This window comes from Peromyscus eremicus, chromosome 13 (genome assembly GCF_949786415.1).
Source record: "Peromyscus eremicus chromosome 13, PerEre_H2_v1, whole genome shotgun sequence".
In the NCBI taxonomy this organism is placed as follows: domain Eukaryota; kingdom Metazoa; phylum Chordata; class Mammalia; order Rodentia; family Cricetidae; genus Peromyscus; species Peromyscus eremicus.
The window spans coordinates 60,506,780-60,533,951 of NC_081429.1; the positions used below are offsets into that span (position 1 = coordinate 60,506,780).

A 27,172-nucleotide genomic window follows, 5' to 3' on the forward strand; every position below is an offset into this window, starting at 1 on the left:
GGGTCTCCGAGGCCGAGCCTGGGCAAGCACAGAGCCTCCCTCTCGCCGTTCTCCAAACTTGTAAACAGGACCTCGGGTTTGCGGTTTGCACCGCGCTCCCACACGGGGCGGGGAGACCGGGGACAGGAAGGCGGGGCGGCGGCCAGGCTGCACGGTGGGGGGGAGCGGCTCGCCCGCGGAACAGCCGGCTGAACCCCGCCGCTGATTGGCCGGTGCGGAAGGAGGCGGGGCGCCCGCGGCCTTTTCTCCAGCCCGGTGCTTTCGGTTTTTCCAGCCCTGAGTCTGTCCAGGCGCCTGGGCGACCGCGGGGACCGCGCCCCACAGACCCCCTTGGGACGCAGCTGAGCGGCGCGGGGAGATCTGCCCAGGCCTGGGCACCTGCGTGCAGTGAGTGGGCGCCGGGTGCGGGCGGGAGCGGGGCGCCGGGACCCCGGCCATTCGCGGGTCATAGAAACGGACTTGTGCAGTAGAAACCTCTCCCCGGAAGACGCGGCCGCTTCCCACTTAACCCTCGCTCGCCCCACCTCCTGGCTGCTTTCCGCCGCCGCCGTTAACAGTTTCTTCTTTTTCACAGTTGGGCCCGCACTGTCCCGTCCCCAGAGCTGCCGCCACCCGGTGCGTGCAGCAGGCACCCAAGTGTTGAGTTCCCCAGCCTGCACCCGGAGACAGCCCCGTAAGTGTTCTTGACAGTCCAGTACGCGTTCATGGGAAGGAATGCATTTGGAACCTCCGTCTGTAGCAGCCCTTAACCGGGTTTCTGGAACCTAGAAGTGGTATTTAGTTACTGCAGAAGCACTAATGGTATCATGATTATTTTAACAAAAAAAAATAACTCCCGGGCACTAGCAAAGAGTTCTGGGGTAGGTGTACAGGTGGGTGAAAGTTGTTTTTATCTAGAAGAAATGACTCGAGCCCTGACTGCTCAGTGAGTGTAGGATCATCATGGGGTTTGCCTTTTTGCTTTCCAGCGCCTACTGAAACATCCAAGGTTTCAGTTGAACACACTGTTCCGTGCTCAGTAACACTTAGGATTTAGGCCATATACCGGGCACTGCCAGAGGATGCTAATGGAACAGTGAATTGCCTCCGAGGCTCTGATGCTTGCAACGCTGTGGTACACTTCACAGGGGAGATTGGAGCTGATGCTGTAATAGCACAGCAAAGTGCCACAAGGTTCTCACCCAAGGCAGCTAGATGTGGGCGTGATGGACAGCTTTAGGAAGAAGGGCCATTATATAGAACTTTGATTGTTGGCAGCAGCGTGGTCCAGTCCGTGGCCCAGGCTAGATGGGGAGGGTAGGATGTTTGTTGGAGGCACCCCCAAACTCGGTTTGAGCCAGGTGATTGAGGGTCTTGCCAGTCCCAGGTTTAATGAGAATATGAACTTGATTCTGGGTTTGTTAAGATGACTCTGTTGATGCACGGGTTTGTATCCAGTCTATATGTGCTTTAACACACGCACAGTCCTAACAAGTACCTGCACAGAGGAGTAAGTATCTGACAGTACATCACATTTGCTTTGGGCACATCCCTAATGGGGCAGGGCGGGTACTGCTTTGGACATCAACATAGGTAAATAAACCAGGTGTAAAAAAATCAGATTGCTGCACAGACATACCACAATGGTGGGCTGGATGCAAGGACCAGGCAGACGCCATAACAGGCTGCTCAGTCTTCTCTCAGAGATCAGGCCTCAATTTCAGTTTCCTGAGACTTGAGCAAGCAGTTTCTGGGAGGGCCATGAACAAAAGACATAGTCCTTGCAGTAGCTCCCTTTCTGCACGTACTCTGACTGCTCAAGGTTCAGTCAATTGTTTACTGTCTGGTTCCCCTCACCAACTTAGAGCTACGTGCATGAGTCAAGGACAGAGCCTGGGCCACTGAGTCAGCCCCGACAGTCAGTACGCGCTAGGCCAGCCAGCCTCCATGGCAGCTGAAGGACAAAGCCTGGAACTGGTCTAGGTCTGCCCCCAAATGGATAACTTTAACCCCCAACTGATTCTAGCCAATTAAAAGTTACTAACATGATTGCCACTCACATAAACCAATCCTGAGTCTGTTCCTATGAAGTCTGTAGACCCCAAGCTCCCTTTGCTTTAAAAACCCTGCCCCATTGCTAGGGTCTCTCCTGCTCTGCTGCTGCGTCAGACAGACAGAGAGTCCCGAGTTAACTCGTAATAGTAAAAAGACTCTTTGCTTTTGCATCGGATTTGGTCTCTTAGTGGTCTTTGGGGGACTCTGGGTACAACGCTGGAGCCCTTTTTAATGGTATTTGTCATCCAGACATTTCTTTGCTGTCCATTGGAGGGACATTTGGAGCAGACGTGACTTCATCCCTGCACATGAGTGTTTGAAAACAGGTATATATCTACACACCTCCATACCTCACCTGAAAATACAGGCCTTTCCCCGGAGGTTGGCAGGACTAGACTGACTTTGCCACTCTGAATGTGGTGATGCCCGTGTTCACTGGTGTGTGTCTTGTTATGTGACGGTCATACAAAACTTGTTCTTAAGACTTCCTTAAATTAGGGATTGCCGTAATTTTTAACCTTTAGGATTACAATATAAAAACTGACTTCATAGTTATCCGAAGAGATGAGTGCGACTTTATTCTTTCAAATGGCGTTTAACAATGCTGTTTGAATAGTTCTCTTCTTCTGACACGGTGACTCACTGTATAACCTTGTAGCCTAGGCTTGCGCTCTTGGTGCCGCTCAGGCTGACCTTGAACGCACGGCTTCTTGGCTCAGCTTTCCCAAGTGTTGTGATTTCAGGTGTGGTCAGCCCGGCGAGGCTGTTGTTTCTATCTGTGGAGATGGCTCCACAGCACATAGTTCCTGCTGTGCATGTACAAGGAAAAAAAAGACAGGTGTAAAGACATGCAAGTGTGACTTCAGTGCTGGGCGCACACGGCTTGCTGGGGAGCTAGTCTAACCAAAATGGGTACGGTTCCTGTCTCAAAAAACAAAGTGGAGAAAGGATTGAGGCTGGAATCCTGATATTAACCTTGACCTCTCTCTCCATGTGCCTGTCAGCACTTACACAAAAAAAGCTCGTTATTGAGATGTAAGATTTTTTTTTGTGTGCCAGATTTGTTGTTTGCTGTAGGAACAAAAAGAAAATTTATTTCTTTTAAAATTTGCTTAACAAAAATACTTTACCGTATGAATCATAAATATAAAATATCAACTTGAGCCAGAGAGGTGATTCATTGGTTCAAGCTCTTGCTGTCAAGCCAGAGGACCTACATGGTGGAAGGAGAGAACCGACTCCTACAGGCTGACCTCTGACCTCCACTCACATGATGTGGCACATGTGTACACATGTACACAACACGTACGATAAATAAAATGTAATCATAAAATTAAATACCAGCTTTAAAATGTAACTTGTAGAAACACTTTTAGGAAGTGCTTGTGATACCTTAGTTCTAATAATGTTTTCTACTTGTTTGATAGAGAAGTAGAAATTCATTTTTAAATATTTATTGGATGCCCAGTTTGTGGCACACATTGTTCCCTCTCCTTTCCTTCAGACAAAAAAAGATAATGAAGTTCAAAAGAAAGCATGTGATGAGTCTGGGTGATAAATGCTCTGAAGAAAAATATGCCAAGGAAAAGGGGTCGTGTTTTCCCGGGGAGGGGTGGGTACCACTGAAATGAGATGGCTGGAGTGGCCTGCTCTGACCTTTGAATAAAGACCTGAGATGTTTTCTGCAAAAGAAAAAAATGATTCAAAAATTCAATTAAAAAAATAAATATTGAGTATAGATACCATTCGGGTCATGTTTTACAGAGATCAACAGGATGGGGAAGTGTCCGACCCCTTTGACAAACCTCTATCTCCAGAAAATATTTACAGTTCATAACAATAGCAAACTTACAGTTCTGAAGTAGCAACAAAAAGAGTTTTGCGGTTGGGGGTCCCCACAACATGAGGTTGTGTGAAGGGAGCTGTGTGAAAGGGTCGCAGCGTTGGGAAGAGTGAGAACCGCTGGTGCAGAGGCTTTGCCTGGAGCTGGAGCTGGCTGTTCACACGTGTGTGCTTTCTGCAGAGGATGTCTCAGTGGTACGAACTTCAGCAGCTGGACTCCAAGTTCCTGGAGCAGGTCCACCAGCTGTACGACGATAGCTTTCCCATGGAAATCAGACAGTACCTGGCCCAGTGGCTGGAAAAGCAAGACTGGTAAGCAGAGCTCACTGGTCAGGGAACGAGTCTCCCGTGGCCATGAAACCAAATTCATCAGTCATTAAGTACTTTGTATTCTATTATTTATTTATTTATTTTTGGTTTTTCGAGACAGAGTCTCTTTGTGTAGCTTTGCGCCTGTCCTGGAACTCGCTCAGTAGCCCAGGCTGGCCTCGAACTCACAGAGATCTGCCTGCCACTGCCTCCCGAGTGCTGGGGTTAAAGGCGTGTGCCACCACTGCCCTGGGTACGTTCTATTCTAAAACATATTGTTCGCTAATGGCAAAAGTTTTAAACATTCTGAAAATATTTGACATAGAAAGTCCAGGCTCCTGCTGATTTTTTTTTTTCTTTCTGGAGATAAACACCATGAGTAGTTTTTCTGTACAACCTCTGCCGCTTTCTATAATTTTCCATGTCACTTGTGTGTGATAGAAATACTATACAAATTGCTAATAAAAACAGTGTCAACTTAGAAAAAAATAAAGCTAAGAAACGCGTTATCTTTTGATAATCTCAGTAAGGAGAGCAGCATTTCTTTTGTGTGTGTTGAGTAGTGTCTAGAACGCATTGTAAATTCGGGTCTCCTAGGGAGCACGCGGCCAACGATGACTCCTTTGCCACTATCCGCTTCCATGACCTCCTCTCTCAGCTGGACGATCAGTACAGCCGCTTTTCTCTGGAGAACAATTTTTTGTTGCAGCATAACATCAGGAAAAGCAAGCGCAATCTTCAGGTACGAATGGGCTCTGCCGGAAGTGCTCCCTGCTTACTTCATTTCCCCTCGGCAGGTGCTACTCAGGACACGCTCACTGGCGTTTAGAGAAGTTACAGGAATAAAGAAACTCTTTCTGTGGCTGCTGTTTATAAAGCATAAATAAATACAGTTTCTATTTGTTTTATAAACAAGGGTTTTCAGATTTAAGTGTGATGCTGTAAAAACTCCATTTAGCTAAAAATTGTTAATATTTAGACCAAAGAAAAGGGTGCTTCATTTTCAGAGCAGTGAGCTATGGTCACACATTAAGCTCCAAGAAATTTTAGTGACCAACTAAATCTAAAGCCCTTGTGGGTCCCAGTGAAGATATCCCAGAACGAGGCAAGGCAAAGCAGGTGTAGTCCAAGTCGCTCACCCGAGGCTCAGTCGTAAGTGGGTGAGTGACTGGGACTAGACCCACTTTGCCTTGCTTCTGGCAGACCTGTCCACCATTGGGTCTTCAGAGGTACTCGCAACACACCCTTAGCCTGGCTGCCACATTTACTCTGTAGAGTAGAACTTCCTTGTTTTAATGGAGATGAAAGGTCTCGTGTGGCCCACCAAACATTTCACCCTGGGTAATTGGCTGCCTTCTGTTCTGTTTTCTTCTTGAACATATCTGTGAGTTGATGCCAGTGAGGAGGAAATCATAATAAGTTTATAAACTTTGGCTCTTACTCGGGCTGCTTGGTGGTGACTTGTTGTAAGAACTTGATTGACAGAACTTTGCAAAGTGGCTTTGACAGTGGAAACAGAAAAAACGAGATGAATAATTTTTTCTAGTTAGAAGTATAGTTGTACTTCAGTTCCTGTGTTGAGGAATTAGTTGAAGACTATCATGAGTAGTTCTTAGATTGTTTGCGTTGTCTCCATATCCTAACTCAAGATAATTGGCTTCAAGATTCCGTATGGATGGATACCAGAGCATTACTGAGGAGGTGTAGTATGGCTCAGTGGTCAGAGTGCAGGCTCAGTCTGCCTGAAGCCCTGGATTTTATACCTAATACCGCCCCAAACCCTCAAGATCCACATGTGAAAATATTTTGTTTTTTAATCAAATTGCTCAAATTTGGTAAGTTAAAGTAATTTTTGCCCTAATTTATGGAAGGAGTATTTTGTTTTTATAAAAATATGTCACTGGGTATGATGGCACACACCTTTAATCCCAGCACTCAGGAGGCAAAGGCAGGCAGATCTCTGTGTTCCGGGACAGTTACAACTACATAGAGACCCTGTCTCAAAAGAACAAAAACCAAACCAAAACAACAGCAAAAATAAAATCCCTTAAGTCAGATTTAGTAGACAGGAAGTAAGCTTCTTGAGGAATAGAAAAATTTGTATTAAACCAGATTTTACAGACTTTGTACTCGTGACCTCTTTGTACTCAAGAAATTTTTCCACAACTTCATGCACATCAGTAGATAAAATAGTTACACAGATCAGGCATTTTTTGATCAATAAATAAAAAGAAGTTTATTTTAAAACATATTTGATATATTTGTAATTCTACCATTTATTAAAGATGAAATTAAATTTACCTACGTGTTAATGAAGTCTTTGTCTAATATGGTAAAATTCAAAGATCTATTAATTTTATTCAGGCTTGGAATGTCAGTAGGAAAGTACTGAAAGCTCTATTTTCCGTAAGTAAGCCATTATGTTACCAAAAAAGCAGCAAACTTCGTATGTAGACTCAAACCCTGCAGTTAATAACACGTGGTTCTCTGCAGTCCGAGCCAGGCTGTTAGACCCTGCGGCGTCGTGCCGTGCGGAGGCAGGTGCCGTGCACAGCACCCATGCTCGTGTGCTCAGAAGCAAGGCGCCAGTGGAATTAAACGATGCCACACAGGACACAGTGCCAGATTCCAGTGTGTCTGACTTTTAATTTACCTGTAGTTCTGCACGTTCAGAAGCCTTTCACGGTTGCCAGATTTTCTGTCATCCTCGTATTCCATTCTCACCTAGTTATTCTGAAATTTATTTTTATTCTAACTACCTGTGTCTAGGATAACTTCCAGGAAGATCCTGTACAGATGTCCATGATCATCTATAACTGTCTGAAGGAGGAGAGAAAGATTTTGGAAAATGCTCAAAGATTTAATCAGGTACTTTATTCTGAGTGGGCACTGACGGTTAGAATAGAAACGCCTTGCATATTTCACAGATATTATTACCAGGGCCTCTCTTAAGTCACGGATAGTACACCTCTGGCTTTATAACCTCAGGAAGCAGAAACAATCAGATCCAGGGGTTTTTCTAGAACTGCGCTTTAAGAAGCGTCGTTGTCTAGATGAGTTGATTCCTAGTGAGAGCCACGACACAGAAGCGAGGTACTTGCAGGTAGGGGTGAGGATGCCATGCCGCGTTGTGACATGGCCGGGCGGGGCCTGTGTCTTCAGGAGTGGAAGCAGGCGGAGGCATGGGTTTCTGGTAGCCTTGCCGAGGGGTGGCCGTGGAAGGTACACTCAGTTCGTGGAGCGGGGAAAAGCACACCAGTTCAGGGTGTGTGGGGGACAGCGGATGATCACCCTGCAGTTGTGACTTGAGTCACTTGGAGAACGCTGTCTACCGAGGGCGAAGTCAGAGGAAGGCAGGAACAGGGTGTGTGCAGGACGCAGTGGATTTGGGAGGAGAAGAAAAAAATCAGTAGGAAAATAAAAGCTTCACTTTGAACAGGATGAAGACGCGCGTTAAATGTTCAGACACCCAACAGTGGGTGAATCAGAGTTATAATACCGCTGTGTTTGGGGACATGGCCTTGCTAGTCATCGTGGGGGCTTTCCCAGCAGCTGGGTTCAGCGAGGTTTTTGCGGTCATAGCGGCGTTTTTCATTCCTTTCCTGAGAAATGTGGTGGTACTTGAGGACAAGGCAGGCAGGTGGCTGTGAAAACATCATCATATGAGTTCTGGCCAAACCGTTCCAACCCTGGTAGGGGGATGCAGAGGACACGGTAAAATCTGTGCCTTGTGCATTTCACCAACAGATAAGGCAGTGAGCTGTGCCACTGTGGGGAAAGAGAACAAACCTAATGCTGGCCACGGCCTTTCTCCCTGCTTTCCTGACCTCTTGTCTGTCACATTCCTGGAGAGCCTGGTCTTTCCTGGGGCATTCAGTTACTATTCCCCTACGACAGTGAAAACACCTTGCTGGGCTGCGTACGTAGATATTACGTATCCTAAACTGAAGCTGCATGGTTCATTCGGTACCTACCCTAATGTGTGTCAGCATTAGAGTGAAATCCGGGTGCCTTGCCTCCCAGCGGAGATGCCTGCCTCCCAGCTGGCATGCACGTAAGAAGCCTGCAGAGGAAGTTCTTATTTATGTGGGATTCTCATACTAGCGGCAGCGTGCAGTGAGTCTCCCTGCATGTCAGATACGCTAGCTTGCAGGACAGACCACCCACCTTGGCACGTCGGTGTGCCACTCTTCACGTTTGACCTCCAGCCCGGTGGGCATTGCAAGCGGCAGGGGCAGTCTGGGTTCTGCCACACCAGCCCCTCCCTCTGGCTAGTCACGGGGACTTAAAGGCTTGCCCACTTTTTGAGTTCCTGTTAAAAAGGCATGTGACTTGGGGAGAGGTTCCTTTTGAGCCTCCCACACGACACCTGATGGTCGAGCACGTTGCCAAGGCCTCTTTGGGTGTGAGGGAGAGTCTTAGTTTTGGAGGTGGGGTGAGGCTGGGGAAGGTGAAAGGCACAGCGGGCACCCTTGCCACAGCGCTTTTGTCTGACCTTCTTTGCCGTTCCCCGCTTGCAGAGGTCACCATGTTCTCTTCTTTATTAAGTACGCATGAGTAGGATGACAGGTCTGGTATGTGTGTGAAAATAATGCAGTTTTGGAGGAGAGTGGAATCAGGGCCATGTGGATGAAATGTCCTTATACACGAGTGTGGCTCCAACAGGTTAAACATGCCAAACATGCAAAATGCTGAATCCGTTCAGAGCATTTCAAGAACATAGAATTATATAGATGCGTTGACACAGAAACTGTTGTCGCCTGTGTGTGTGTGTGTGTGCGTGTGCGTGTGTGTACATGTATGCCTCTGTGTGTGCCTGTGTGTGTGTGCCTGTGTGTGTGCCTGTGTGTGTGTGCCTGTGTGTGTGTGTGTGTGCGCCTGTGTGTGTGTGCGCCTGTGTGTGTGTGTGTGTGCCTGTGTGTGTGTGTGTGCCTGTGCCTATGTGTGTGCCTGTGTGTGTTTGTGTGCTTCTGTGTATGTGCGCCTGTGTGTGTGCCTGTGTGTGTTTGTGTGCTTCTGTGTATGTGCGCCTGTGTGTGTGCCTATGTGTGTGTGTCTGTGTGCTTCTGTGTGTTGCTAGAGTTTTCCTGCCTGGCCCACAGTCAGGACAAATCTCTCTCACCTGCCAGTCTCACAGCTGCTCAGACCCGACCAAGTAAACACAGAGACTTATATTGGTTACAAACTGTATGGCCGTGGCAGGCTTCTTGCTAACTGTTCTTATATCTTAAATTAATCCATTTCTATAAATCTGTACCTTGCCACGTATCTCGTGGCTTACCGGCATCTTCACAAGCTGTTTCTCATTGTGGTGGCTGGCAGTGTCTCTTTGACTCAGCTTTCCACTTCCCAGCTTTATTCTCCTCCTTGTCCCGCCTATACTTCCTGCCTGGCCACTGGCCAATCAGTGATTTATTTATTGACCAATCAGCAACACACTTCACATACAGACCATCCCACAGCATCTGTGTATGTGCGCCTGTGTGTGTGCCTATGCATGAGCGCGCTGAGGCCAGAAGAGGACATGAGAAGTTTCCTGTTTGCCTCGTCACTCTCCACCTTAGTTTTGAGGCAGCATCTCTTACTGAGCAGGACGCTCTCCTTGGGCTCGGCTGGCCAGCCATGACTTCTCAGGCCAGCCTTGCCTGTCTCTGCCCTGGGGTTACAGGAATGCTCTGACGTGCCTGGGTTTTACACAGTGACGGGTATCTGAGTTCAGGTCCTCCTGTGTTCCCAGCAAGGGCTTTTATCCACTGAGCTTCTCCCCAGCCTACCTCACCCCTCCCTTGTTTTTCAATAGAGTTTTTAGAAAAAAAGTTACATTACACGTATTTTTCTAGGAGACTGTAGATGTTTCACCTGATGCCTTTGGTGCTTCTGTGGTCGCAGTGTTCCTGGGTCGTTAAACACTTTAGAGTGGTCTGAATGATGTTGGCATTCAGTGAGTGCCAGTGTGGTCCCAAAGAAGCAGTTCCTTAGCAGGAGGTGGGGGTAGGGAGGAGGAGTGGAGGCATGAGGGAAATACCAGAGTCACGTAAGTGGACTGAGGCGAGAAGGTCTTGGGCTCCACCTCCGTTGCTAGGCTTTTCCACTAAGCAGCATACAGAACTAAGGCCGTTGTGAGGGTATCCCATTCTTAACATTCTGTCCACACCTCTGGTCACCTAACTAGCTTTTGATAGTTGGGGAGGGGACCAGGAAGTCAGGATCCACCAGTGACCTCTCCTTCTATATGGGTATAATGTATATAACCTGTGTGCAGCATTTGACAAACCTGAAGTAATGCTTACATGCTCCGTTAAGTTACACGAATTAATGGAAACTTGTGCAAACCCTTGACGTGAATATGCCTACATTTCTGCAGCTTTATTAGTTTGCCCACATTTTCCAGGGCTCGGGAAATAAGAATTATTTTGTTTTGTTTTGTTTTGTTTTGGATTCACGTATGGGGAGTCTGTAGTAAGATTCGCAATGTCTTAGAGGTAGGCAGGCCGTAAAGTACAGAACTGGCTTTGGAATGTGACCAAGTGAGTAAATATATCAGAGAAAATGACGGCCATTAACACTGCGTTTCTCGTTAAGGCGCAGGAGGGGAATATTCAGAACGCCGTCATGTTAGATAAACAGAAGGAGCTAGGCGGTAAAGTCAGAAGCGTGAAGGACCAAGTCATGGTGAGTACTGAGTGAATATCTGCATTTTTCTATCACTTCGAAAGGGAAAACATTTTGGTTTCTCCCAGTGTAAACCTAATATAATAGCTAATCTAAGTTGAAAGAAAAAAATCATTCTAAAGCTCTAAACAGAAGTAGACATGGTCAGCTCTGTGTCTCACGGCCTCTGCTTTGGCTTCTAAACCCCAACTTCTTTTTCTTCTTTGTGGCTCATGCAGTCAAGGTTACTTTGCCTTCATTGTCCAGTAAACTAGATGTTGCCCCTATCCATGTTGCATCCACATTTCTCACAGGGTGTCCCTGGAGTTCCATGGGGCTCTAGATAAACGTGACCCATCTTCTAGAGCACTGTTTTACTCTAGGACTCAGAAGATGAACAAAAACCATTTCATTCCAATACATCTCAACACACTTGATTAGAATAAGAGGTCTACAGCAGTTTTTAGATGAGGCCCCAAGACAGTTGATGGAAGCGAATGACTGAGGGACCCTCCTGTCTCCCCAGCTCCACGTGATAGTTATTTATGGAAAAGGCCTCCCAGCTGAGAGGTTCAGAAGTGCCCCAGGCCTGGACTCGGGCTTCAGGCAGCATCCTTCTGAACCCCAGATTTTTGCAACAGCTTTATTCTGCGGTCTGTTAGGGAAATGCTCCTTAGTAGAAGTACATGACTCTAATGTGGAAATAGCCAGGGGCATCCAGAGGAAGAATATGTAGATATGTGACTAGATCTCAAAACAATGAGGCTTATTTGTAGGGTGAACATACAATTTCTTGTTCAAGCTGAGCTGTGTCAGAATAAGAACTTATTGAGGAGTAGGCACCTGATCACTTTGGTAAGTAGTTAAATTTAAGCTATGTACATTAATTTATATTCCTATTAATAGAATACTACAATTCCTTTAACCTACGAGGTAAATTACATTAGTATCCTTCTTCTAACGATTAATCACACCAATACTGCTCCAGTCACACAGGCATGCCTCTCACCCTAATCACACCAGGACTGCCCCAGTCACACAATCACACCTGCTCACCCTAATCACACCAGGACTGCCCCAGTCACCCAATCACACCTGCTCACCCTAATCACACCAGGACTGCCCCAGTCACACAATCACACTTGCTCACCCTAATCACACCAGGACTGCTCCAGTCACACAATCACACTTGCTCACCCAATCACACCTGCTCACCCTAATCACACCAGGACTGCCCCAGTCACACAATCACACTTGCTCACCCTAATCACACCAGGACTGCCCCAGTCACACAATCACACTTGCTCACCCTAATCACACCAGGACTGCCCCAGTCACACAATCACACTTGCTCACCCTAATCACACCAGGACTGCTCCAGTCACACAATCACACTTGCTCACCCAATCACACCTGCTCACCCTAATCACACCAGGACTGCCCCAGTCACACAATCACACTTGCTCACCCTAATCACACCAGGACTGCCCCAGTCACCCAATCACATCTGCTCACCCTAGTCACACCAGGACTGCCCCAGTCACACAATCACACCTGCTCACCCTATTAATCACACCAGGACTGCTCCAGTCACCCAATCACATCTGCTCACCCTATTAATCACACCAGGACTACCCCAGTCACACAATCACACCTGCTCACCCTATTAATCACACCAGGACTGCCCCAGTCACACAATCACACCTGCTCACCCTATTAATCACACCAGGACTGCCCCAGTCACACAATCACACCTGCTCACCCTAATCACACCAGGACTGCCCCAGTCACACAATCACACCTGCTCACCCTATTAATCACACCAGGACTGCCCCAGTCACACAATCACACTTGCTCACCCTAATCACACCAGGACTGCTCCAGTCACACAATCACACTTGCTCACCCAATCACACCTGCTCACCCTAATCACACCAGGACTTCTCCAGTCACACAGGCATGCCTGCTCAACCTAATCACACCAGGACTGCCCCAGTCACACAATCACACCTGCTCACCCTAATCACACCAGGACTGCCCCAGTCACCCAATCACACTTTCTCACCCTAATCACACCAGGACTGCCCCAGTCACATAGACACGCCTGCTCACCTTTCTTACTTCTAAAGGGCAAGGTTTTCCACAAGCTTGTTTTTTCCCCCTATGGAATGCTTCACAGTGAGATTATAAAATCATTGAGACTCAAATGTGATAAGCAAGGGCTGGGGAGGTGGTTCAGTGGGTAGAGCACTTGCTGAATAAGCATGAGGATCTGGGTTCAGATCCCTAGATCCCATTTAAAAAGCTGGGAGTGTCCAATTACATCTGTAACCCAGATGTTCTCTGGTGTTACTGATACCGCTGAGGCTTGTTGGCTGTGAGCCTAGCTCCAGGATCATTGAGGGACCCTGTCTCAAGGAAAATGTACAGCTCAGTGTACCAGAGGGCAGTGGCTTAGTCAGGGTTTCTGTTGCTGTGAAGAGACACTGACTATGGCAGCTCTTATAAAGAAAAACATTCAGTTAGGTGGCTTACAGTTCAGAGGTTTAGATGATTTTCCAGTATCGTCATGGCTGGACGTGGTGGCATGCAGACAGACATGGTGCTGGAGAAGGAGCTGAGAGTTCTACATCTTGCAGGCAACAGGAAATGGACTGTCTCACTGGGCATGGCTTGAGCATATGTGAGACCTCAAAGCCCTCTTCCACAGTGACACACTTTCTCCAACAAGACCATACCTTCTGATCGTGCTACTCCCTTTGGGGGCCATTTTCTCTCAGACCACCACAGGCAGGATGCCGCGTTATAATATGGACAGTTCAGTGTACCAGAGGGTCAGGATGCCGCATTATAATATGTACTGTCAATGTACCAGAGGGCCAGGATGCCACATTATAATATGGACAGTTCAATGTACCAGAGGGCCAGGATACCACATTATAATATGTACTGTCAATGTACCAGAGGGCAGGATATCATGTTATAATGTACACAGTTCAGTGTATCAGAGGGGCTGGGGGGCCGTGTTATAATGTGTACAGTTCAGTGCAGCAGAGGGGCCGGGAGGCCATGTTATAATGTGTACAGTTCAGTGCAGCAGAGGGCTGGGAGACCATGTTATAATGCGCAGTAACCAACTTTGCAGGCATTTGGTTATCTGTCATCCCAGACATGGATAAAGTCCCCATGATAAAGCCACTTTCCTGGTGTTTGTTTCTTTTCTCATCTGATGGTTCTGTCAATAAGGGATGCACCAGGGCTCACCTCTCCTTGCGTTATGTTCAGCTGGAAGCCACAGGCTTGTTCTACCCTCTGAAAAATGTTGTTACATTCTTATTATTGAAATATTTTTGTGTAAAAGATTAGAGTTCTGTAAGGCTGGCTCATCTTTCAGGGTGTTAGAAAACTTATTTATGTCTTTATTTGCAGAGCATAGAGCATGAAATCAAGACCCTAGAAGATTTACAAGATGAATATGACTTTAAGTGTAAAACCTCGCAGAACAGAGGTAAGAACCAAAACAGTGTCTGTTGGCTGTATTTTTCCCTGTCTACAGTAGTGAACGTTTGCCAGGTGTTTCTGACTGGTCGACTGCTTTGGGCTTCTTTGATGACCCAGGTCAGTCTGTTTCAAGTGCTCGGTTCTGCTGACCGTTTGGGTCAGATGTTTTCATTTGCAGCACTGTTTCCATGCCTGTGATTCAGTCACCAGATGTGCGCAGTACCACCCGCCAACCCCCACTGGTGGCAGTCAAAATTGTCCTCAGCCATCGTCAGATGTTTTCAGGGGAAGAGCACGAAATATTTGTTGGCGAAGATAGACTGGTACACAGATGGAGTCTCTGTGTCCTGACACCCATGGACACTGCCGTGGTGTGGCGTTTCTCAAATGCCACAGCAACATCCCCTGTTTCCTTGTTGCCACTTTCTTGTAAAATGCTAATAGAAACTAAAAAGACCCAGAGGGCCAGTCTAGAGAACGCAGGGCCCTGGTAGTCGGTTGGTCAATAGGGAGAGGTTATCAGTGTAGCTGGGAGAAGACGTATGGGGAAAAGGAGCCTCAGCTGCTGCCTGCTGGCTTGTCGGCTCCTCCCTCCAGGCCGTAGTTGTGCCTTGCATACACTTACGTGACGCTTTGTACCTGGTTATAATCGTTCAAGCAAAATTCAGAACATGACATAAGTAGCAGATTTCCAGTTTGACGTGGAAATTTGTAATCTTCCAGTTTACGTCGTTTGCTGAGAACTGGTTCTTGGTTTAAGTGCGGATGCACCTGTTTCTGTACTTGGGATATTTTTTCTTGTCTTTTCGGTGAATACTGTCTTAGTATCTTTCCCTGTTGCTGTGAGAAAATACTCTAACGGAAGCAGCATAAGGGAGAAGGGTTTCATTTTAGCTTACAGTTCAAGTACAGCTGGTCACAGTGGGGAGACAGTCAGCCCGAAGCCTCACATCGACAAGCAGGAAGCAGAGAGAGACAAATGCACACTGTAGTTAAGTCCCCTCTCTCCGTGGTACAGTCCACGATCCCTGCCAGGGACTGGTCTGCCCGCAGTCAAGGTGGATTTTCAGTCCCCGTAATCAATAACCCCTCACAGGCACGCCGGGAGCCTGTCCCCAGGTGACTCTAGATTCTGTCAAGTTTACAATGAGCATCAAACAAGAGCCATACTTCATTTTTATCACGTTTCACCTAAGTTTGTGTGAACCTTGGCTTTAGTTGCATTGATCTTCTTGCACATGTGTAGTTAGAGTTTTTCTCTCCGAGTCCCACCAAGCCCCCGCAGTCCCGTAGCCCACTTATAAAATAAACACACAGATGCTTATATTATTTAAACTGCTCGACCATTAGCTCAGGCCTACTGTTGTCTAGCTCTTACTCTTATACTCAGCCCATTTCTGTTCATCTATATGTCGACGCGTGTTCCGTGGCTTTACCTGCTGCCTTTACATGATGTTCCCTGGATGGCAGGCTGGCGTCTCTTCCTCTCTGCCTTCCTGTTCTCTCAATTCTCCTCTCTGCTTGTCCCGCCTATACTTCCTGCCTGGCTACTGGCCAGTCAGTGTTTCATGTATCAATCAATCATCCACAGCACACATGTATACTTCTCTCCTTCGTCCACAGAAAGTGAAGCCAATGGCGTGGCGAAGAATGACCAGAAACAGGAACAGCTGCTGCTGCACAAGATGTTTCTAATGCTCGACAACAAGAGGAAGGTAGAGACTGCTTCCCCGTTCAGAAGAGAAGGCGTTTCAGTCTTTAGTCACGCTTTGTTCAGTGTGGGGGTGGGGACCACTCGCAGTAGTCACTCCTTTCCTCCCACCACACGAGTCTGGGGAACCAAGCTTGGGCTCGGCAAGTACCTTTGCCTGCCGAGCCAGCCCACGGCCTGGAAAAAACGAGATCTATAGTCACTCCACATAGAGCTCCAGCTGAGAATGAAGAGATCCTGTGCTTTGCTTTAAAAAAAAAAATCTTTCGAAGTTCAGTAGTCACACACGAGTTTATTTCACCTCGGTTCTTCCTTTAGGAGATAATTCACAAGATCAGAGAGCTGTTGAACGCCATTGAGCTCACTCAGAACATCCTGATTAACGATGAGCTCGTGGAGTGGAAACGAAGACAGCAGAGCGCCTGTATTGGGGGGCCGCCCAACGCTTGCCTCGATCAGCTGCAGAGCTGGTAAGATTTTCCCGGAGTGGGGTGTTGCCGCTGGTGTGCAGGCCACAGACCCTGAGGAAGAGCACCCTTAGGCTGGGAGTGGAATGGACCCTGTCAGCCCTGCATTGGAGACTCTGACAGAGTTCAGCCTCTGGCCCTAGAACATTTGGGAAAGGCTGCGGCCACATGTTCATCCACATCTGCTTGGTTTGTACATGCCTCATCTGACTACCAGGACCCAAATGACATAGTTGTTACCTACCCCATTTACCAACTTGAGGCCCGATACTTATTAAAAGCAAAACATCTTAAGGGATTTTCCAGGCTTAAATGAAGTAATAGCTTCTTATGGGCTGGCTATCCATTTAATCATCCATCCACTAAATAACCTATGAAATGTTGGCTGGCCGGCAGACACTGTTCTGGGACCTGGACACCCAAAGAAGATTGATGTGTGGGGCTTTCCCCTCGAGAGCTTTGCACTGGCTGAGAGTGAAGGGCTACTTTAGGGAAATGAGGAGGCATTTGTTCCAGCAAGAGGTTCATGTGATGGAGGAACAGACGTGAGGGCATGCAGAATGGCCTGCTGGATGGCCGGAGAGGGGACGCAGGCGGGGTACAGCATCAAGAGGCGCCACTGCTGACTGAGGAAGAGCTCAGCCTCCTTGTGAACCGACTTCACTCAGCTGGCACTTGAAGCAAAGCAGGCTTCTCTCTTACACAGGCTCTGCCTTTTCTCTGCGTCTTTGTTTAGAAAGGTCACCTGGCAGCAGGCTGGAGGACAGAATAAAACAGAAGTCCATCAGCCAAAGATGGACACCAGGCACCCAGGGCCGGAGGTCTAAAGATGGACACCAGACATCCAAGGCTAGAAGTCTAGTGGGGTTATTTGCTTGAGACTGAACTATTTTTTTTTTTAAGTTAAAATTAACATGCAGCCATTTGTGTTTATTCTGTAAATTGTCTGTATGTCCTAAATGGCTCATTGGTAGAAAAGAGTTCCCCAACCCTGTTTGACCTTGCACCTTGAGGGTACTGCCTCCCTGGGCCCTCAGCTGGCCAGCCCTGGGCTGTCTGGAGACGTGGTGGTTGCCACAGGTGACAGACCCCTTTCAGTGGCACTGACTCTCAGTATGTAGATTGCCATTTTCTCTGTGAGTCACCATTTGAAGGGATCTTCCAGGAGACACTGGGCAGATTCCCCCAGACACCCTCTTACCTTCTCATGTCCTGCCGAGGAGCCCCCTGGTAATGCTCCGAGCTGTAAAGCCCCCAGGAGGAGAAGGTGTGTTTTCAAAGATGTTCTGCCCTGGCTCTCTGAGTAGCGTAGCGCTCCCACGTGCCTGCCTCAGAAGCCGCCTCTCCTGTCTTTCCTTCCTCTTCTAGGCTGCCCCAACCCCAGCCCCTCACAGTGTCTCTAGGACGCCTTGTGGTGTCAGCCCTTCCTTCAAGCAATGCCACCTGAAGGCATCGGCTTTGCTGGTCCCCTCTCTGTCCTCCGTGTGCTGCCCTTGGGGAATCCTAGATACTCTGAAGTCAGAGGTCACCCGGAGCCCTGCCCTGGTAGACCTGCTTCGAAAGGGTTTATTTTAGCTTACAGCTCTCAGGTCATACTCCTTCACGGAGGGAAGTCAGGGCAGGAACCCAAAGCAGGAACCTGGAGGCAGGAGCTGAGGAAGAGGCCAGAGAGGGGTGCTGTCACTGGATTGATCCCCTTGGCTCGCTCAGCCTGCTGCTTATCACCCCAGGATAACCAGCCCAGGGTTGGCACCACCCGCAGTGGGCTGGCCCTCTCACATCAGTCACTGATTGAGAAAATACCTCCAGGCTTGCCTAGGGCAGTCTGACGGAGGCTCTTTCTTCATTGAGGTTCCTTTTCCCAAAAAACACTAGCTGTGTCAGGTTGACACAAAGTCCAGGACAGTGGCTTTCAGAACTGCGTAGAGAGAGGTCTTTGACCGTGTTGTAACTCTTCAGTGCTATTTTTTTATCTCTACAAGTAAGTGAGTGTGAAGCTACCACGGGCCCCCATCTCCCGGTCTAACACCACGCGTCGATTCTGCGACCCCCCCTAAGCCGGGCTGCTTTGGGACTGGCTCACGGAGACTGACGTCGTGTCCCTTCCCAGGTTCACCATTGTCGCAGAGAGTCTGCAGCAGGTTCGCCAGCAGCTTAAAAAGCTGGAGGAGTTGGAGCAGAAGTTCAACTACGAACAGGACCCCATTACAAAAAACAAGCAGGTGTTGTCGGACCGCACCTTCGTCCTCTTCCAGCAGCTCATCCAGAGGTGAGCCCGGGAGGAGTGGCTTTGTCCAGGAGAACACCGTGCCTGTTCAGTTTGGAAGGCTGTGATGGGCTGTGCAGCTTCTTACTGGCACTCGATTCTGCCTGAAGGCTGGATCCTGCCAATCGATGCCTCTTCCTTCCTTTGGCTTCCTAGGGAAAGTGCAGTGATTTTCTTTCCTTCTGCTCCTCAGCCAGTCTGTGTCTACCTCCGCAAGTCTGACCTCGGAATGCCTCTCCCCCTTTCCCTGTACTGCGGCCTCGTCGTCTGCCAGGCTCTCGTATCATCTTCTGCTCTCCTGACTCAGCCTCCCAACCCAGCCCTTCACAGCCCTTCCACCTAGGCTCTGAGACCCACAGCAGGCTTCAGGGCTGGTCCCTCATTACCTGCTAGCCACACGGTTCCCTCAGGCTGCACCTTCAGGGCCCCTTCCCGCAGTGACCTGGAGGCCACTCCACACTTAGGGCAGACTTTACTTTTCTTACCCAGTTTGTAGGCTCTCTCCAATGTTTTCAGTCCTTCAGTTTTCCCACCTACCTCCTCTTTGGGAAAAAAATCATTCATTTATTTTTTACTGCCTCAACTTTGATGGAAATGCTAATTTATCTATGCTTTCCTGGACGTTGACAGCTCATTCGTGGTGGAACGACAGCCATGTATGCCAACTCATCCCCAGAGGCCGCTGGTTTTGAAGACTGGGGTGCAGTTCACTGTGAAGTTGAGGTAATGAAAACATAGTTCCATATGCTGCCTGTCCTGGAGTTTGTGCCTTTAATATCCCCCCCCTTTTTTTCACCCTGACTTCTTCAGACTTACAATACTCCCGCCTCAGCTTTCCAAGTGGTGGGATAACAGGTGTGCACCACCACATCCAGCCCTTTAATTTCCTTCTATAAAATGGCTCTGTAGAGTGCTCTAGAGAAAACAGTTTTCTAGTAGGCATTTTAATACGAATTCTTACTTTGAATAGCCAAGGATTAGCTCAAAATAGAACAATAACTAGTATAGTTGCAAATATACACATGTGCCTGTTTTTTTTCTAATTGTAAAATAGTGCATTTTCAGAGTAAGAGGAACTTAGAATTTCAGAAATGTGTATGAGAGAAAGTAAGTTCCCAGAAGCCTGCCTCCTGATGAGCATAGGCTCGTAGTGGAGCTTTGTGAATCCCACGTAGACACTGAAATAGTAGATTATGGCATCCGCATTTTTCTGTGAGTGAATTCCTATCTTTCACCAGGCTGTACCAGTGGTCTGTGATCTAAATATCTGTGGACAACTGTGGTAAACAACCCATGTCTATCCCCCCATAATTCTGTCCGTAAATATAAAAACGCATGTGTGCATGTTTCACATGTAGACACATGTGCATAAATACATGGCATGCAGCGTTTCAGTTGTTAAAACTAGGATTATATTTGCATGTAGCCTGCTTTTCTCCTTGCTGCAGTTGTAGAGATGCTCTGTATCTGCTTCAGCATATTCTAGGGGTTGGCTGCATTCAGTAAGTATTGCTCTGGGATGAGCAGTAGACCCCACAGAGCGGAACTTGTCTAGACCCCGCACAGCTGGATTTGTCTAGACCCCACGGAGCTGGACTTGTCTAGACCCCACAGAGCTGGGCTTGTCTAGACCCCACAGAGCTGGGCTTGTCTAGACCCCCACAGAGCTGGACTTGTCTAGACCCCGCACATCTGGGCTTGTCTAGACCCCGCACAGCTGGACTTGTCTAGACCCCGCACATCTGGGCTTGTCTAGACCCCGCAGAGCTGGGTTTATCTAGACCCCACGGAGCTGGACTTGTCTAGACCCCACAGAGCTGGACTTGTCTAGACCCCACAGAGCTGGACTTGTCTAGACCCCACAGAGCTGGGCTTGTCTAGACCCCACAGAGCTGGGCTTGTCTAGATCCCACAGAGCGGAACTTGTCTAGACCCCACAGAGCTGGGCTTGTCTAGACCCCGCACAGCTGGACTTGTCTAGACCCCGCACATCTGGGCTTGTCTAGACCCCGCAGAGCTGGGCTTGTCTAGACCCCACGGAGCTGGGCTTGTCTAGACCCCGCAGAGCTGGGTTTGTCTCCTACAGGGCTCTGCTGTGGGTGCACAGACGCTGTTTCTCTGGCAGGCAGTGTTACAGTAGCACACATAAGCACCAGCGAAACCTAGAACTCACAACTGATAGGAAAGAGGAAATTTCCTGTCACCTGCTCCTGATCAGAGGCTGCAAGTACCCCCCAGAGTCTCTAGCCATCAGAGCAGGGGCACATGTCATCCTGGTCTCTTTCTACACCACCAATGTTGAGGTGCCACCCGGCTTTTTTCTGACTGTGGGTAGTAGTTGTAATTTGATGTCTCGGTGGAGCTTTACATTTTGTCCAATAGCACAGGAAATTAAATACAAATTTTGTGAAGAGTGATATTCAGTTTTTGTCCGTACAGTACTGGTCAGAAGTGGGGATTTTGGTTGGAACTGTGTTGGCGGGGTTCTCTATGAAAGCATTGATTTCACTAACTTTTGGTTAGAATGTAGTCAGTGCTGTGTTCCCTTAGAGTTTAATGTTAGAGTTTTGTCCTGGCATCGTCAGCTAGGAATTGATTCTACAGATGCACATAGGGTGAAGAGCCAGATGGCTGTACAAACATGTCAGTTCATTGTAATCGCCCAATCCAGAAGTGAGGAGAGTGCGTTACATACATGTTTACAGCTGGGGAATTTGCATAATAATAATTTTAGTCAGTAGTTTTTTTTTTTTTTAAGGTAATGACTGTTATTTTTCTTTCCAGACTGTTGGTGAAATTGCAAGAGCTGAATTATAATTTGAAAGTGAAAGTCTCATTTGATAAGTAAGATTTCTTTCATTTCATCTAAGATACTGTTTAAAATGCTGGTTTTGTTAACTTCCCCGTCAAATAAACAGAGTGGACATTCTTCCCAGGACCCAGGGCTGGACTGCAGGTCCTGAGACTGGCCCATGAGGAGAGGCTCCTGTGAGCTACCCCAGGGCCATCACAGGCCACCCTAGCAGAGTGACATCACCAGTTCCTTTCCTGAGGGCCGAGAGCTTTCTAGACTAGAATAAAGAACAGAGGCGAGGCGATGGCCGTCATCAGGTCTAAAGCAGTAGGACTTGGCACTTCACACCTGCTAGGCCAGCCCCAGAGAAGAGGCCCTTAGTCCCACACACACCCAAAGATCCAGGCTGTGGTGGGCAGCCAGTGGGGAGGCTGTTTCTGGGGAGGCTGTTTCTGGAGTGGCGTGAGAGACATCGGGGGTGGGGTGAGGTGGTGTTCCCTTGTGTCTCCTCTGGGCAGTGGTGGGAGCCCAGTCACGGACAGGATCTTTTATGGCAGTCCAGATGAAGGAGCCTCATCCTGTTTGCCCTCAGGCTACATCTGCATTAGCACTGACCTAGCCTCACCACTTACGGTTAAGGAACATTCTCCCGCCCCAGACACCTGCTGCTTTTGTTACATTGTGTTATGTGCTGGTTTAGCTCCTTTCAAAATGACATGGGATGATTCAGATCCACCTCCTCAGCTTTCTGTTTCTTCCCACCCCGTTAAGAGCGTTCTTCATTGCCCTCTCTGCCTGTGCCTTCCCTGTGGTCATCCTTTGTTTTTCTGTGTGTCAGTTAGTTTTTGCTGTGTAGCAGAGCATCCCCAGAATTCAGTGGCTTGAAACCTCAAAGCTTATTATTGCTCACATTCTGTGAGTTGTAGGTAGTCCTTTGGTATAGCCCGATTGGGACTGGCTGTCCCGGCACGGCCTCCTCACTCCTTACCTGTCTAGGGTCTCAGCAAGTGGGACTGGCTGTCCCAGCACGGCCTCCTCACTCCTTACCTGTCTAGGGTCTCAGCAAGTGGGGCTGGCTGTCCCGGCACGGCCTCCTTAGCTGTCTGGGGTCTCAGCGAGTGGGACTGGCTGACCTGGCACGGTCTCCTTAGCTGTCTGAGGTCTCAGCGAGTGGGACTGGCTGTCCCGGCACGGCCTCCTTCCTATCTGGGTCTCAGTGGATTACTGGGTTCGTCTCCACGGACCTGGCCTTTCTGCATGAGGGCAAGCAGGCAAGACCCGTGGAGGTTCGCTTGGAATGTGCACAGTTCACTGCCTTCCCTGGGTTGCTAGGAGCCAGTCCAGGCCCGAGACGCTGGGGCACTTCCCGAAGCTCATCACACACCAGGTTGTAGCTCAGTTCCTCTTCCTTGTGTGTCCCTTGTCTCTCCTGTTTATTCTAGTTCTGCTTTTCCTTCTGAGACTTCCCACGGCGGCTTTGTATCTCCAAGCGTTTCCTACACAGGGAGGAAATAGGTCCCTTCTGTGGAAATTTTTATTCCTAAAAACACTGACCTTCTAGTTGAGATAGAAGGAAGAGTGAACTTTTGTGAGTGAGCTGCACATACATATATCTCTGCTGTATGCTGTTTGATGGGAACATGACTGTCTTAGCTCATTTTTGTGTTGCTGGGACAAAATACTAGAACTGGGTACATTTAAAGAAATGAGGTTTATTTATCTCAGGTTTCTGGAGGCTAGGAGACCCCAGATCTGGTGTCAGGGAACTGCTAGGGGCCTGTGCATGGCATCACATGGCAGAATTGCCCGTGACAGTCACCTAGAAGAAGCAAGAGCAAGCTGAGAAAGCCACTTGTCCTTACAGACCTGTTCTACAATGGAAATGCTGGTCTTCTAGGGCCTGGTGACCTAACCCCCCTCCTCAGGACCCAGCACTCAGCATCACTGGGGACCGAGCCTTCAGTACATGGTCTCTGTAGCAAAGCGCAGCGTGACAAGAATGACTGGGTTTATATTTGTGTGAAAATCTTCCACGGTTTTGACTTCGGGTTTTAGGAGACTGCCTCGTCCTGGGCTTAGTCACCAGCATGGAGAGAAAAAGGGGAAACATTTAACCGCAGACTTCAAACTTAAACTGTCCGACTCCCCAGGTGGTTGAGTTTCTTGGTATTTTCTCGGGATCACTCAAAACAATAGAGAATAAGGTACAGACTCTATGTCTCTGAGGCAGCAGAGCATTGCTGACTGTGGCTGGCTAGTGCCTGTGCAGAGGGTGCACACGAAGCATGGTAGCTTACCGAGTTCTTCACACCCGTGAACAGTTCACCCCTCAGTGCGCTGTGGTTTAGGGTTGGTAGCAGGCTGTATGAGAGAGAGATGCAGGGCAGATGGCTTTCTTGCCTGCGATCATTCGGTCATTTGGTGTCCCTTGGCCTTACCGATGTGAGTGGGGAGGAAATGAATGAACCAAAGGACAGGTGGACCGCAGGCGCAGAATATTGATTACGTTGTTACTTTGTGTGTATTTCGTGTTCTTGTGAGACCGGTTGTGGCTGGCCTGGACCCCGTGGTCTTCCTGTCTGTCGTCTGCGTGCACCCTGCTCGTAGGTTTCTCTTGGCTTCCTTTCGTCTCATTTCCTCCTTTTCCTTTCCTTTCCCGAGGTGGAGGAAAAAGAATTACTTCCTGAGTAAACTAAGAGGGAAGTGGGCCAGGAAGTAGCTACGGACCACCTGCGGCCCGTGCATTACCTTCTTTCTTTTATTTATACATAAATCTGTGTCACCATGTGCATCTATGAAAACTTACTTCAAATTCGCATGGTTTTGTTTTTTCACAGAGACGTGAACGAGAAGAACACAGTGAAAGGGTAGGTGAGATGTCTTTCTTGCGCTCTGCTGTCTTGTCGGTCTTGTAGTTCGAAGTGTTTTAATGATTTATGTCTCGCCCTGTACAGGTTCCGGAAGTTCAACATTCTGGGCACGCACACAAAAGTGATGAACATGGAAGAGTCCACCAATGGAAGCTTGGCAGCGGAGTTCCGACACCTGGTAGGCAGAGCGCTTTGTGGTCTTAAAGCTGCCTCCGGTCCCTTGGAACCCTCATGGTGTACTGGCCCCTAGACTTCCCCTGCCATGGCATCCTGGTCCTTCTCCAGATCCTGTTCCTCCTCGATGTGTTTTTTGACAGGCTTTCTCCAGAAACACTCTTGGGGCTGTACTGATCTCATAAAGTTCTTCATAAACTGGCACACACATTGATTCTATAAGCACCCACCATCTCGGTCTCTGAGCAGTCGCTATGGTTCCTGCTGTGTTCCCAAGGAAACCGTTCCCATGCTCCGTCTCCACCTCTCCCGCCTTCCAAGTGTGTGGCAGCCCGATTACCGCTGTTGCAAGAGGAGGCCCCAGTCCACGTGTAGAAAGGCAGTGTTTCCTTCTGCCTCCCTGAACCCAGTGCTGGACTGAGCTTGAAGGGAGGTTAATACGCCTTGTTCACTGGGTACCAACTTGTGAGCGAGCCACAGACCTCTTCGCTAGGGAGCGACATGTGAGACAAGCTCCTCTGTCCAGCTTGGGTGTCGGAGAGTGTCCAGAACAGCCCTTTAAACCTCCAGGATTGAAGTGTGAACTGGGAGACTAAGTCGGCCTGGAGTGCCGAGCCCAGCCCACTGAGGCAGACAGGAAGCTGCTTCGTGAGCCTGGGGCCATGATGCTTGATGTACCATTGCACACAGCAGGGCCTTGGCTCTGGGCGTCATCTCCGTCAGCGTTCCCACATCCCACCAGGCTGCTGGAGGAGTCGCTTCCCTCTTGTTCTGCGGAGATTGTCACGTCTTTCTTTCTAGTTCTGACTAGGGACTGATTTGCGAATAAGGATATGACTGTGACGATTAACTTGCCATTCGGTTTCTTCTTTTATAGCAACTGAAAGAACAGAAAAATGCTGGGAACAGAACCAATGAGGTAAGCATCTCCGGGCTGTGAGTGGGTCCTAACCAGACTGATGTGTGTGGAGAGGACACATCACAGAGGTCCTCAGGCCTGACAGGGAAGAGCATTTGGGGTGTCCTGGGATGGTGAAAATGCTCTGCCTGTGTGCTTTTTGGATGGAAGGCAGTTTAACCCACAGTCTCATTGGACCCACAAAGACAGCCAACTGGCTGGGCATGGTGGGCTTTGTTATTGTTCCTACCTGGGTGAGGAAACGGAGACCCAGAAGTCAGCATGATTTAACTAAGAATACACAGAAAAGCTGGAGTGGGAGACTCAGCATGCCTGTCTTAGTTATGTGTACTAATTATGACGAAACACACGATGTTTCATACATGACGAAACACCGTGAACAAAAAGCAAGTTGGGGAGGAAAGGGTTTATTCTGCTTACACTTCCACATCACTGCTCACCACTGAGGGAAGCCAGGACAGGAACTCAAACAGGGCAGGAACCTTGAGGCAGGAGCTGATGCAGAGGCCATGGAGGGGTGCTGCTCACTGGCTTACTCATCATGGCTTGCTCAGCCTGCTTTGTTGTAGATCCCAGGACCACCCACCATGGGTTGCCCCCCCCAGTCATTAATTAAGAAAATGCCTTACAACCAGATCTTAGGGAGGCATTTTCTAAGTTGAGGATCCCTCCTCTCAGATGGCTACGGCTTGTGTCGGGTTGACATAAAATTAGCCAGCACAGTGGCTGATACTGAAGACCTAGTGTTGCGGAGGGTCCCGGCCACTGAGTCTCCTACACAGTAGCCTTGCCTTGTCACAGATCCCATTTTACAGCCTGAGCCTTAGAAGTTACGTTGGTGGTGACTGAAAAATGAAAGATGGTTGGGCAGTGGTGGCGCGCGCCCTTAATCCCAGCACTAGGGAGGCAGAGACAGGCAGATCTCTGTGAGTTTGAGGCCAGCCTGGTCTACAGAGTGAGTTCCAGGACAGTCAGGGTTGTTACACAGAGAAATCTTGTCTCGAAAGAAAGAAAAAAAGAAGGGGGGGGAGGGGAAAAGGAGACTGTGAGGTGGATAGAGGCACAGTGTCTGCCTCTGGTCTGGTTTGAAGTTGTTCTTGGTGCAGACACCATTTGCTGTCATTCCACGTCGTGACCAGTAGAGGTCACTGGAACAATGAGACAAATGCTGGTCTGTGCAGCATAGACCCTTCCAGTGAGTTTTGCTCCTTAGCTGTCTTTGTGGCCTCCCAGGTCTAGCAGCTACCTCTGTAATTCCAACACCACAGTGTGATACTTACAGAAGAGATGTGGATGAAGGCACATTGGAAACGATCCCGTTCTTTTCCTTTCTTTCTTTCTTTCTTTCTTTTTTTTTTGGGTGGGACAGGGTTTCTCTATGTAGCCCTGGCTGTCCTGGATTTCTCTCTGTACACCAGGCTGGCCTCAAACTCAGAGATCCACCTGCCTCGGCCTCCTGAGTGCTGGCATTAAATGCATGCGCCACCACTGCCCTGTGAAAAGGATTCCTTTCTACCAAACCAATGCACTTATGACCACCAAGCTTCCGTGGGGTAGGTGGTCCTTTCAGTAGAGACTGTCACATGTGAGACATGCACTCTTCTGCCTTCACCCCCACACCGCCAGGCAGACGG

At 48.6% G+C, this 27,172-nt stretch overlaps 1 protein-coding gene across 1 annotated transcript in view; it reads left to right on the forward strand.

The window, feature by feature from the left end:
- Nucleotides 1-256: 256 nt before the first annotated feature.
- The window catches only part of Stat1 (signal transducer and activator of transcription 1), a 40,749-nt gene continuing 13,833 nt past the window's right edge, over nt 257-27,172 (forward strand). The window contains exons 1-15 of the mRNA XM_059278681.1: nt 257-387; nt 575-673; nt 4,058-4,188; nt 4,783-4,927; nt 6,955-7,053; nt 10,768-10,857; nt 14,266-14,344; nt 15,961-16,052; nt 16,367-16,518; nt 18,626-18,784; nt 19,412-19,504; nt 21,566-21,625; nt 24,413-24,442; nt 24,530-24,623; nt 25,497-25,538. Of these exons, the coding sequence (XP_059134664.1) occupies nt 4,061-4,188; nt 4,783-4,927; nt 6,955-7,053; nt 10,768-10,857; nt 14,266-14,344; nt 15,961-16,052; nt 16,367-16,518; nt 18,626-18,784; nt 19,412-19,504; nt 21,566-21,625; nt 24,413-24,442; nt 24,530-24,623; nt 25,497-25,538 (1,263 nt within the window). The 5' untranslated portion in view covers nt 257-387; nt 575-673; nt 4,058-4,060. The remainder of the gene's footprint in view (nt 388-574; nt 674-4,057; nt 4,189-4,782; nt 4,928-6,954; nt 7,054-10,767; nt 10,858-14,265; nt 14,345-15,960; nt 16,053-16,366; nt 16,519-18,625; nt 18,785-19,411; nt 19,505-21,565; nt 21,626-24,412; nt 24,443-24,529; nt 24,624-25,496; nt 25,539-27,172) is intronic.